This window comes from Ascaphus truei, unplaced genomic scaffold (assembly GCF_040206685.1).
Source record: "Ascaphus truei isolate aAscTru1 unplaced genomic scaffold, aAscTru1.hap1 HAP1_SCAFFOLD_372, whole genome shotgun sequence".
Lineage (NCBI taxonomy): Eukaryota > Metazoa > Chordata > Amphibia > Anura > Ascaphidae > Ascaphus > Ascaphus truei.
This window is the reverse complement of record NW_027456703.1, coordinates 343,127-357,108: the sequence shown is the minus strand read 5'-3', so window position 1 is coordinate 357,108 and position 13,982 is coordinate 343,127. Positions and strand designations below refer to the sequence as shown.

The window sequence follows — 13,982 nt, the reverse complement described above, 5'->3', positions numbered from 1 at the left end:
AAATGGGTGGTGAGTACTATATGTATTTAATGTATTTATTGTTGTTTATGTATTTCAAATACAGTGGGTGTATGTTGTTTATTGCTATGTTTATTGGGGGCAAATGTCCCCAATAAACATGCTATTCTGCCTTAACCCCTTCATTGCCGTAGCGGCTATACGCTATGGTAATGAAGCAGCATTTATATATTTTAATAATATTGTGCCGAAGCAGGGGGTCCCCTGAGCTGAACCGCATTGATTTGTGGCTCATAGACCCCCTGCTTCCCGAGTTACAGGCCCCGGTTTGGGGCACCGGTGCCAGTGTCGCCGCCATATTTATAGCGGACACGGCGCGAATGGGACGCTATAAAGATGGCGGCGACACTGCCACCCGATGACACATTCCGGGGCCTGTAACTCGGGAAGCAGGGGGTCCGTGGTCCACAAAGCAACGCGGTTCAGCTCAGGGGACCCCCTGCTCACAGTAAACTATTATTAAAAATACATTCATGCTGCTTCATTACCGTAGCACATAGCCGCAAAAGTAAGGAACGAGTCTTTATTGATATGGGTGTTTTACTGATAGTGTATATGTGCAGAGGGTCTCCGGAGCTGAACCGCTTTGGTTTTAGGTCCGGGGACCCCTTGCTTCCCGAGATACAGGCCCCTTTAGGGGGTGCCGGTATCGCTCTGCTTTGTTTACATTCCGCGGTCACGTGATCGGGACCTTTAAATGCAGAGGGATACCGGCACCTCATAAAGGGGTCTGTATCTCGGGAAGCAGGGTGTACCCAGACCTGAAACCAATGCGGTTCAGCTCCGGAGACCCCCTGCACATGTACACTATCAGTAAAAGTTGTTTAGAAATACTTTTTATTTTGTCGATGTTTGCGCTGAGAGAGCGGCTTGTCTCTCTCTGCTGCAAACATCTATCGGCACAAAAGGCGTATGGGAAGGCTTATCGGGAGCCAGGCTGTATCGGCACAGGCTCATCGGCAGTTTTGCTTTCGCAGTGATTCGGCAGGGATCGGCATGGATTCGGCCCTTACTGAATACTGCGAGGGCAAATCGCCAAAAAAAGGCCTATCCGCAACCCTTGCCGAAAAGATTTTATCGGGGCTTACTGCATGAGGCCCTAAATCCCTTCCCACATTCCCCACATACATGCGGTCTCTCTCCTGTGTGTGTCCTCTTGTGTTTGTCAAGGCTGGATAACACACTATATCCCTTCCCACATTCCCCACATATATGTGGTCTCTCCCCTGTGTGTGACCTCTTGTGTCTGATCAGGTTGGATAACCGACTAAATCCCTTCCCACATTCCCCACATACATGCGGTCTCTCTCCTGTGTGTGTCCTCTTGTGTTTGTCAAGGCTGGATAACACACTATATCCCTTCCCACATTCCCCACATATATGTGGTCTCTCCCCTGTGTGTGACCTCTTGTGTCTGATCAGGTTGGATAACCGACTAAATCCCTTCCCACATTCCCCACATACATGAGGTCTCTCTCCTGTGTGTGTGCTCTTGTGTTTGTCAAGGCTGGATAACATTCCCCACATACATATGGTCTCTCCCCTGTGTGTGTCCAGGCTGCATAACACACTAAATCTCTTCCCACATTCCCCACATACATATGGTCTCTCCCCTGTGTGCGTCCTCTTATGTATGTTCAGGTTGTATAACACACTAAATCCCTTCCCACATTCAACACAAACATGCAGTCTCTCCCCTGTGTGTGTCCTCTTGTGTTTGTTCAGGCTGGATAACCGATTAAATCCCTTCCCACATTCCCCACATTCATGCGGTCTCTCCCCTGTGTGTGTTCAGGCTGGATAACACACTAAATCCCTTCCCACATTCCCCACAAACATGCGGTCTCTCCCCTGTGTGTGTCCTCTTGTGTTTGTTCAGGCTGGATAACCGATTAAATCCCTTCCCACATTCCCCACATTCATGCGGTCTCTCCCCTGTGTGTGTTCAGGCTGGATAACACACTAAATCCCTTCCCACATTCCCCACATAAATGCGGTCTCTCTCCTCTGTCTGTCCTCATGTGCATTTTAAGGCTGGATATCACACTAAATCCCTTCCCACATTCCCCACATACATGCGGTCTCTCCCCTGTGCGCTTCCTCATATGTATGTTCAGGTGAGATAACTCCTTAAATCCCTTCCCACATTCCCCACATACATGCGGTCTCTCATCTGTGTGTGTCCTCTTGTGTAGGTTCTGGTCTGATAACCAAGTCAGACTCTTCCCACTTTCTCCAAGATCTTTTTCTGAGGCACCTTCTAATATATATTCTTTTGAATAAGAAGCAGTTACATTGTTTATTAATTGCCTTGACTGGTTGAAAGTTTCATTTTCTGTCATATTCATTGGAATGTTGCAAGATTGTTTTGTCCTCATCTTTTCCATATTCTCATTTGGGTGTTTGAACTTCAGATGTGTGAGGAGGTAATCCTGACTGCTAAAAGCAACCTTGCAGTCTTGGCATGGATGGATTATTGGTGCTCGACTTTGTACTTGACGAAGCAAAAAAAGTGACAGTTACACAAACTGTCTTACAGAAGGTGATGCAGGCGAGGTAAATTGGAATGTCACAAACAGTTCAGGATGAAAGTAAACTGTAGATGTACATTGTACAAAGGAAGGGTTTAGCACAACATGTGCAGCATTAGGGCCGGGGGAGCAGATGTAGTGGATCATACATTTAAAGTGAATCAAAATGTTTAAAGATTTTAAAAGAAATCTCACGTGCTGGAAAAGACCAATTAAAGTGGCAAATCTTGTCATATCATGTCAAATCCTTTGATATATAAAAAGGGGGGGAGCAAAACAATTAGTGTTATGTAATGCGTTAGATACAATAAAACCTTTTATTGGTAATTAATAAAATATAATGAAAACAGGAGTCTCTCATTTTATAGGCAAACCTTGTGACACTATATAGAGACGTACCTAATGTGAATAATATACACACTGTACCTTATACTAGGAACACTAGAGGTACACATTTTTGACATATAGCACCTCACCAGGACTTTAAATGTTAACAACCTAAGTATATGTCCCAGTAACTACATGGTGTCACATACAATACATAACTATTTAATAGAGGTAATTCCCAGGTCCTATTTGGAAACAAATTTGGATACACGTGTCTTTTTCCGATGTCGCAGTTGAATTTTGGGACTTAACCACGAGGGTTAAAACATATCACTGTACAATTAGATTTGCCCAACCATTTTCTGCACCTCAGAAAATCCCTACTACCTTACTTCTCTACGGGGATTTTAAGTATATATTTTAATTATTTTGCACTATGTCACACAATATTCCTTTTGATGTAATAAGTAGTTGGGAAAAGGGGAGTCCTTGCTTAAGCGGCACAGGATGATGACTGGTTGCGTATAGTAATGTGTTCCTATCCGTATCCTTTTGAAAGAGCCGAGTTGCCAGGCCATTGGTTGTCTTATATACAGTAGTATCCAGGAAGGTAATTTCCTTAGAGCTGAATTGCGCTGAAAAACGAATTGTTGAGGGAATATTGTTCAAATATTGGATAAATTCCAGGAGAGCAGACTCAGAGCCATCCCACAGAATGAAGATATCTATATAGCGCAAGTACTTCTTAACAAAAAGCGCATTGGGGGCATCGTGCAAGATGTTAGTGTGCTCATAGATGTCCATGTATAGATTAGCATAAGACGGAGCCATGTTGGACCCATGGCGGTGCCACTCAGTTGTAAATAGTGGCTCGTCTCAAATCTAAAGTAATTCTTGTTAAGAATGATCTCTATAAGCAACAGCAAGTACTCGACAGGTGGACCGGTGTGCAGTGTATAGGCGTTGAATTTAGGCCGGATAGCATCCAAACCTTCATTGTGAGGGATGTTGGTGTATAAGCTGCCAACGTCCAGGGTTACTAGGATGCAGTCAGTAGTCTCCATTTGGATATCATTAATCTGCAAAATGAAGTCTGTGGTGTCCTTTACATAGGTACTCATGCCCAGAACCATTGGCTGGAGATAAAAGTCCACGAATTGGGAAAGTGGTCGGGTCAAAAGGATTACCAGCAACCTGGATGAAGTAGAGGCAGCACTTTTGGATATGGCGCTCCGTTTCCGCGAAAGGGGTTATAAGTCCAGTGACATACAGTATGCACTTATTAAAGTGAGACGGATTGATAGAGAGACTCCTGCAACCACAAGTCAAGAACCCTACACAGGATCGCTGTCACTTTCAGTACTTTCTCGACAGCCTCTGGGTTTATCAAGCGCAGTATTCGCAAAAACTGGCACATCTTGTTAAGTGACAATAGAATTGGCAACATCTGCAAGGATCCCCCTCTGCTATGCTACAAACGTGGGTGCAATTTGGGCGATATGTTGACGCAATCAGATCCAGTCACTAAATATGCCAGTACTAAGAGCTGGCTCTGCAGAAAACCAGGAGTTTACCTGTGTCAAGGATGTACCAATTGTGTTTTTTTGCAAACCGGTACCAGTTTTTCGCATCCGCACATTGGGGTACAATTTAAGATTAGACATTTCATGAACTGCGAGACACGTTTTGTCATGTATATGATCAGATGTCCCTGCGGCCTCCATTATATTGGGAAAACGTCCAGGATGCTCAAAGAACGCCTTGCAATACATCGCTCTACTATTCGAAAAGCTTTATCAAGTCCTGACAACACTGAGTTTGCGTGCCTTCCTGTGGCCAGACACTTTAAGCTGCTCAAGCATCCCTTGGCAACTATGCGCTGCATGCCTATTTTTCATGTGCCTCCCCTGCATCGAGGAGGCGACAGGAACAAAATCCTGTTGCAGCAAGAGGCCAGATTAATTTATGAGTTAAGAACTATGGCACCCCTCGGTTTAAATGAAGATCTCAAGCTGGGTTGTTTTTTGTAATTGTTTTATTTGCCCTGCTCTGCTTTTTCTTCCATACCCCCTTGGTTTTTTTTCCCGTTTTCCTTCACTTTTTTCACTTATTGCACTTCCAAGGTGTTCCCATGTCTATTTGTGTGTGGGACTGCCATGTCCAACCTTCTTTTTATGGTAACCCCATAATGTATTGTTAACCTATTTATATTATAGGTTTCTTTTGTATTATACTTGGGCCATTTTTAGGCCATTTTTTGGGGGGTTAACCTCCAGTGTTGGACATTGCTGTCTCTCTCTCATTTAGCTGCTCTGTGTTCTGTCCTGCTAGTAGCTTAAGGGGTTACAGTGTTTTACTTGCTGGGCGGCACCCTTGCCTTACCAGCTCTGTGGTTTGGCCACTAGGATATCGAGCCGCTCAACTATTGACATTTGCATACACATGATGCCTACATGCAGAGCTGCTCGCATTGGACTGTCTGGTTGTCAGTAACTGCATTTGCCTTTCATTGGTCTGCTGGCCTGAGTAGGCAGGGCTCACACAGTTGTAGTTAATTTCATTGATTGTTTTTCATTTGGTGCAGGTGTGTTTTTAGTCACTGGTGGGGGTATATTAAGGGGTCTGGATTAGTCACTGGTTGCACTGCCCTGAGGAAGGTCCCACTCTGAGGACCGAAACGTTGGCTGCCCTGTGTTGTTAATACACTTTATTTACTTCATTATATTGCGGTGTGCTGTCTCTTTGTTACCTGGATTTCCCTGTACATGTTTCTATATGGGACGAGCATCTGCCTTCATTTGAGAAACCGTGAGTGCAAACTATTTTTTCATTGACTATATATATATAAAGACTCCCTCAATACATATAAAAAAGTAGACTTACCTTGGGGATGTTCGGACCCGGTGGCAGCGGCGTTCGGCGCTGCAAGTTGGGGCTGACCTCTGCCCAGGTTCAGCTGCCGGTCACGGCCGGGCCCCGGCTCACCATCAGCTGCAATTATCCTCACTCTGTGTCCCACGCCAAGCTTCCAGTCAGCGCGCACCGGTAGCTGAGGCCCAGCTTACTTACTCCGGAGCGCTGACGCCAGAGGCTGGAACCTCGGCCTGGGACAGGAAGGCCTACATCTGATGGAGAGCGACCAGCAGCCGGGCCTGGCCAGAGGTTGGGGCCAATTTGCAGTGCCACCCGTCGGGCCCCGCCCCAGCCTCCGGGCCCAGAACACTTGTACCTTTTGCCCCCCCCCCCCCCGACAGCGGCCCTGTTGCCACCCTTGCGGTGGCACGATGAAACTTGCGAGGGGCTCGCTAGGTGAGAGTCTCTATGTTCCCATCGGAGCTACTAGAATAGGGCGATTGTATACAAAGTGCGAGATGAAGCTGGTTTTCAGCTCCCGCTCAGTGTGTTTGAGCCGCAGCGCTGCCGCTCGGGGAGACGCTCTTCCTGTACAAGTTTGGCAGGTCATCGGAGCTTTCTGATTAGCAAACCTGTCAAATCGTACAGGAAGTGCTCAAAAAGCTCGATGAGTTAGGCCACGATTGTACCCAAAAACGTGCACATTGTTTCGTGTGCGGCGGCAAAACAAATAGTTTACATCAAATGGAAGTGATCATACTGAAAGTGATGGTCGCGGTGCGACGTACTACAAAGCGTGGAGCTAGAGAAGAGACCGAGAAATGTGTTTTTTTGTTACGACGGCCGTGTCACGTGATTGGTCATTTCAATCACAGTACATGTTCTGCCAAACACACATGTACATAACACACCAACATGTCCATTATCTACTACTATATGTATTACCACAAACGTAGTTACCTGCCATCGATTGAAGTATCACTAGAGTGTGGGGATCTACACTAGTTCCTCCACTCCCCTCTAGATAGCAAGAGCCGTGTGTCTGAGGTACTGCCTCCCCATCGTCCCTACGATTGTCCTATTGATTTAATTCCAGGAACCATTCTCCCTAAATCGAAGTCGTACCCCTTATCTGTGCCTGAGACAGAAGCTATGAGAATTTGGAGAAAGGATTCATCCAAGAGAATTTGGTGAAAGGATTCATCCGCAACTCTACCTCCCCTGCTGGGGCAGGCTTCTTCTTCGTGAAGAAGAAGGATGGATCCCTAAGACCCTGTATCGACTTTCGTGGACTTAACAAAATTACGGTAAAAAAACGATACCCTCTTCCCTTAATTTCTGAACTGTTCGACCGTCTACAAGGAGCTTCTATATTCTCCAAACTCGATTTAAGAGGGGCTTATAATCTTATTCGTATAAGAGATGGGGATGAATGGAAAACCGCGTTTAACACGCGATCTGTACATTATGAGTATTTAGTGATGCCCTTTGGGCTGTGCAATGCCCCTGCTGTTTTCCAAGAGTTCATGAACGATATCTTCCGGGACGTTTTGGGAACGTTTGTTATCGTATATTTGGATGACATCCTCATTTTCTCTAAGGATCTAGAGGAGCACATTCGCCATACCAAACTGGTACTCTCTAGGCTTCGTGCTAATCGCCTCTACGCTAAAATGGAGAAATGTTTGTTCCACCAGATGTCCACAGCCTTCCTAGGCTATATTATCTCTAACCAAGGTTTTTCTATGGATCCAGAGAAATTGAAGTCTGTACTCGACTGGCCGTTGCCGAATTCTCTCAAGGTCATGCAGCGCTTCCTTGGCTTTGCCAATTATTACCGGAAGTTCATCCGTAATTTCTCTACCATTGCTTTGTCTATCACCGCCTTAACCAAGAAGAGTGCTGATCCTACGACTTGGCCTCCCAAAGCCATAGAAGCCTTCGAATTTCTCAAGAAAGACTTTGTGTCTGCACCCATCCTACGCATCCAGATACTTCTCTTCCCTTCGCGTTAGAAGTTGATAACTCCGATGTGTGAGCCGGTGCAGTACTCTCTCAGAGATCCTCTCCTCAGGAGAAGCTCCATACTTATGGTTTTTTTTCTTGGAAATTCTCGTCAGCTAAGAGAAATTATGATGTTGGGAATCGTGAGCTACTGGCCATTAAATTGGCTCTCCAGGAATGGAGGCATCTTCTCGAAGGCACCAAGGAGCCTATTGCCATCCTCACTGATCACAAAAACTTACTGCATATTGAGGGGGCTCAACAATTAGGATCCCGTCAGGCTCGTTGGTCACTATTCTTCTCTCGTTTCAACTATACCATTTCTTATATTCCCGGTACCAAAAATATTTAAGCAGACGCTCTCTCGCCAGTTCGCGACGGAGAACGACTCTAACGAATCCTCTGAATCTATTCTCCCCGCCAAATGCATAATTTCCGCCAATAATTTTGATGTTTTGGATGAAATCAACAAAGCCCAGGTTCACATTCCCAGGAGATTTAGGGTGCCAGAGGGACGCTTGTACGCAGCTCCACATTTTCGCCACAAGATTTTACTTTGGGGACATTCTTCAAGATCGGCCGGTCATCCAGGCTTCAAGAGGACAGCAGATCTTTTCAAACGGACCTTTTGGTGGCCTAAGATGAACAAGGACATTTTCAGTTTTACCAGTGCTTGTCCGGTCTGTACCCAGAGTAAGTCCGCCCATCACAAACCTTCCGGTCTCCTCATGCCTCTCCCCATTCCGAAGAAACCTTGGAAACATATCTCCATGGACTTTATTGTCGAGCTTCCCAATTCTAAAGGAATGAATACCATCCTTGTTGTAGTAGATAGGTTTTCCAAGCATTCACACTTTATTCCCCTCAAGGGGTCTTCCTAATTCTGCTACTTTGGCCAACATTTTTTTCTATGGAAATTTTCAGATTACACAGTGTTCCTATTTCAATTGTTTCTGACAGAGGTTCTCAATTCATCTCTAAGTTTTGGCGTGCGTTTTCCCATAGACTCGGGATTTCTCTTCTATTTTCTTCAGGTTATCACCCTCAGACCAACGGTCAAACGGAAAAAAATGAATCAGACTTTGGAGCAGTATCTCAGATGTTTCGTCTCCGACACTCAAGACAACTGGGTGGATCTATTACCTTGGGCCAAGTTTGCAATTAACTCTCTTAAAAATGAGTCTACGCAAGAGTCGCCTTTCTTCATTAATTTTAGATTCCAACTTAGCCGTCTTCCCCTCTCCTCCCTCCCTTCTGGTGTCCCCGCAGCGGATTATCATGTCTCCACTCTTCAAAATTCTTGAAGGAAGATTTTAAAGACTCTACAAACTGCGGTTCAGAGACAAAAGACGAAGGCAGATCGGCGACGTCAAGCGGGCCCTTTGTTTAATCCCGGAGACAGTGTGGTTGTCCTCGAAAAATATAAGACTCAAGACTCCGTCTCAGAAATTGGCTCAGAGATTCCTGGGTCCTTTTAAAATCCTTGAGAGGATCAATCCGGTCGCATATCGTTTGGCACTTCCTTCCACTATGAGGATTTCTTCAGTGTTCCATGTGTCATTACTTAAACCGGTTATCCAAAGTGCTCACTTCCCGGATCGTTCCCAAAGACCCAACCCTGTTACCATTCACGGACAACAAGAGTATGAGGTCCACTCCATAATCGATTCCCGCGGGTTCAGAGGCAAATTACAATTCCTTGTTCACTGGAAGGGTTATGGACCGGAGGAACGTTCCTGGATTCCGTCTCATCATATTCACGCCCCAACGCTCCTCAGACAGTTTAGTCGGAAATTCCCCCAGAAGCCATGGCAGGATCGTCCGGAGTTCGATCCTCAAGGGGGGGATACTGTGACGGATCAGGGACTCGCGCTTCCCAATGTGTCCCCGTCACCTCTGTACCCACTAACTCTTGCTCTTTCCCCTCTCTACCGCATCAATCTTTCCCTTCTTCTCCCCGCACCCGTTCCTCTGCAGCGCACCCGGACGTGCGTTCAGGTGTCACACGCGTTCCACGCAAGTTGCGCACGCATCCTGATACACCTGCTCCCCTCCGCGGCACTCGCAGCTCTTGGTGTCTCTCCATTCCCTCAGCCTCCACATTACCTTCTTCCTTCGCCTCTCCAGCCCTCTTGCCTCCCTTGGCGAGCGCCCCCGCGGCGCTCCTCGCGTTCCCTGGCGCACACGGTGCACGCACATCAGACCCTTACAGAGGGCGCGCGCACACGCTCCAGATATTTGCCTTCCCAGAACTCTAACTCCGCCCCCCATGGCTTACAAGCCATATCTCACTCTGATTCACCTGTCTCCTCCCCTGCTCTTTCTGACCTATCCCTGCAACCTCTCACTCAACCCTCTGCTCCTCCTCTCTTCCCCATTGGTTCTCCCTCCTTTATAATGCCTGTCTGTCCTCTAGCTCATTGCTATGCATAGCTTCCTGTGACGCCTTTGTGTACAGTCTCTATGCTTAGCTCTCCTGTTTGTTTCAGCACTGGTGCCTGTCCCTGCTTCTCTTTGGATCTCCATGGCTTGAACTCTGCTTTGAATTGGACATAATCTGCTTTCTCCTGCCCTTGAACCTTGCTTACGGATTCTACTACGCTGCCTTCTCCAATCCTTGAACTCTGGCACATGGACATTACTACCCGAACTCTGGCACCCTGGACTTTGCAAGTATACGTTAACCCTTTCTCAACAGGCCCGGCAACGCATTACCACACTCCGGGCACACCCTCACTGCTGTGGGTGCGTGTTATAACCTTACCCACCTCAGTACTGGGGACTGGCCAGGTCTGCGAGCATACAGGCGTTACAGCTACCAACTCTTAGGCTAAGGCCCGCTCCCTCAGTCAGCGAGCCCGCACTGCAGACAGGCGGCGCGCTGACAGACACAGACCACGATATGCGGTCTGTAGGGAGCGGGGCGGAAGTGGGGCGGGGCATGGCTTGAGCGGAGGGACCCGCTACTCCCCCCCTCCCTCCACGAGCTCGGGCTGCCGAACAGGAGGGTGCTGCTGTAAGGTAAGCAGCTCCCTCCCCCTTCCCTCACAAATGCCCTACACACACACACACACTTGTGTAGGAAGCTGCCTGACAGCTCCCGCTCCCGGCTTCACCGTGATTGGCTCATCAGCGCACCACATGATGCGTCACCACTCGGGATCACAATTTTCTTGCATCCCCTGGCAGCTGACACGTCACAGTGCGTAGTGAGCCGTGCAGCGAGGGGGGACTGGGACCGGCTCGGGAGGATTCCCCTGCTGGTGGGGAACGCTCACGCGGCCTCCCGCGCCGCCGGGCGCAGCGGGTCCCAGCCCTTACGTTTCAATACCCATTGTGCTGTTTATTGTATCAGCCATTGGTGATTCTTTTGACCATTTTATGTGCCTTTGTCCTCATGGTATATTTGTATTGTCAGTTGTGAGTCCTCCTCCTCTTTTATATTTCTCTCCCCTGTTTTTAATTTTACAATAATACATTTTGCATTTACAACTTTATTCTTGGTATGCCGTGTGCATTAATATAAGGATAATTCTTTGTTGTGCTATATACATATATATATATATATATATATATATATATATATATATATATAATATAATATATGCATACCTATTTGGAAGATTTCTCCTGTAACATTAGACTTTTGAAATTCATTTTTTCTGTGGATTTAAATTGACACGCTTTGCAGCTAAAGCAACCATAGAACACCTGGATTTTATTGAGCCAATTACCTTTTACTTTTCGCGGGTCAAAGCACTTGGGGATAGTTTGGATGGTCTGGAACTGAACCTCTTAGAACCGGATCACTTTGTATTAGTGCTTGTTCAGGATCTATTTTATTTTTTGGCATCCTTATTATACAGTTAGGTCCGGAAATAATTGGACAATGATACAAGTTTTGTTATTTCGGCTGTGTACCAAAATAAATTCACGTTACAGTTAAATAATGAATATGGGCTTAAAGTGCAGTCTATCAGCTTTAATTTAAAGGTATTCACATCCAAATTGGAAGAAGGGTTTAGGAATTACATCTCTTTAATATGTAGCCCCCTCTTTTTCAAGGGACCAAAAGTAATTGGACAATTGACTCAAAAGCTGTTTCATGGACAGGTATGGGCTATTCCTTCGTTATTTCATCATCAATTAAGCAGGTAAAAGTTGATTCCAGGTGTGGCATTCGCATTCGGTCGCATCTGCGAGCGAACACCGGTGGCCAATTAGTAGCAGCGAAACTATTCAGATTCACAGCTAAGTGAGCCTACAGACCACTTCAGCATAACGGGGAACGCACATATTATTAGAACTAACAACATGGAAATATAAAACAAGAACATTTTCCTTTAAATATAAGAATGATACAAATAACCTGTTATAACTTAAAAGTTATAAGTGATACCTTTATCCTTTAAAATGCTCGTTTTATGCACCATTAAGTCACTTTGCATTGTGATTCAGTGTAACACAGACACACCTGTGCACTTAAATGTGAGCGTGTTAGTCGCTGGTTATCCCTAAACATGCCTGGCTTTAGAGATAGGTCTCTCCCCTGTGTGTGTCCTCTGGTGTCTCATCAGGCTAGACAACTGACTAAATCCCTTCCCACATTCCCCACATACATGCGGTCTCTCCCCTGTGTGTGTCCTCTTGTGTCTGATTAGGCTTGATAAGTCAATAAATCCCTTCCCACACTCCCCACATACATGCGGTCTCTCTCCTGTGTGTGCCCTCTTGTGTGTGGTCAGGTGGGATAACTGAATAAATCCCTTCCCACATTCCCCACATACATGCGGTCTCTCCCCTGTGTGTGTCCTCTCGTGTGTATCCAGGCTTGATAACCGACTAAATCCCTTCCCACATTCCCCACATACATGTGGCCTCTCCCCTGTGTGTGTCCTCATGTGTGAGTTCAGGTGGGATAACCGACTAAATCCCTTCCCACATTCCCCACATACATATGGTCTCTCCCCTGTGTGTGTCCTTATGTGTGTGTTCAGGTGGGTTAACACACTAAATCCCTTCCCACATTCCCCACATACATGCGGTCTCTCCCCTGTGTGTGTCCTCATGTGTGTGTTCAGGCTGAATAACACACTAAATCCCTTCCCACATTCCCTACATACATGCGGTCTCTCTCCTGTGTGCGTCCTTTTGTGTGTGCTCAGGCTTAATAACACACTAAATCCCTTCCCACATTCCCCACATACATATGGTTTCTCCCCTGTGTGCGTCCTAATATGTATGTTCAGGTGTGATAACCGACTAAATCCCTTCCCACATTCCGCACATACATGCGGTCTCTCCCCTGTGTGTGTCCTCATGTGTGTGTTCAGGCTGGATAACACACTAAATCCCTTCCCACATTCCCCACATACATGCGGTCTCTCCCCTGTGTGTGTCCTCATGTGTGTGTTCAGGTTAGTTAACACACTAAATCCCTTCCCACATTCTCCACATACATGCGGTCTCTCCCCTGTGTGCGTCCTCATATGTATGTTCAGCTGTGATAACTGATTAAATCCCTTCCCACATTCCCCACATACATGCAGTCTCTCACATTTGTGTGTCCTCTTGTGTGTGTTCAGGTTAGATAACACACTAAATCCCTTCCCACATTCCCCACATACATGCGGTCTCTCCCCTGTGTGTGTCCTCATGTGTGTGTTCAGGTTGGTTAACACACTAAATCCCTTCCCACATTCCCCACATACATGCGGTTTCTCCCCTGTGTGTGTCCTCATGTGTGTATTCAGGCTGGATAACTGATTAAATCCCTTCCCACATTCCCTACATACATGCAGTCTCTCTCCTGTGTGCGTCCTTTTGTGTGTGTTCAGGCTGGATAACTGATTAAATCCCTTCACACATTCTCCACATACATGGGGTCTCTCCCCGGTCTGTGTCCGCTTGTGTAGGTTCTGGTCTGACAACCAAGTCAGATTCTTCCCACTTTCTCCAAGATATTTTCCGGTGGCACCTTCTAATATACCTTCTTTTGAATAAGAAGCAGTTACATTGTTTATTAATTGCCTTGACTGGGTGAAAGTTGCATTTTCTGTCATATTCATCATTGGAATGTTGCAAGATTGTTCTGTCCTCATCTTTTCCATATACTAATTTGGGTGTTTGAATTTCAGATGTTTGAGGAGGTAATCCTAGCTGCTAAAAGCAACCTTGCAGTCTTGGCATGGATGGATTATTGGTGCTCGACTTTGTACTAGATGAGACAAAAAAAGTCACAGTTACACA

General features: G+C 46.3%; 1 protein-coding gene across 1 annotated transcript in view; it reads right to left on the bottom strand.

Moving 5' to 3' along the window:
- Window positions 1-827: 827 nt before the first annotated feature.
- Window positions 828-13,982, bottom strand: part of LOC142483857 (uncharacterized) — a 45,915-nt gene continuing 32,760 nt past the window's right edge. The window contains 6 exon segments of the mRNA XM_075583777.1: window positions 828-1,810; window positions 1,812-1,960; window positions 1,962-2,539; window positions 3,868-4,012; window positions 9,796-9,908; window positions 12,250-13,950. Coding sequence (XP_075439892.1) covers window positions 1,093-1,810; window positions 1,812-1,960; window positions 1,962-2,539; window positions 3,868-4,012; window positions 9,796-9,908; window positions 12,250-13,843 — 3,297 coding nt within the window. The 5' untranslated portion in view covers window positions 13,844-13,950 and the 3' untranslated portion in view covers window positions 828-1,092.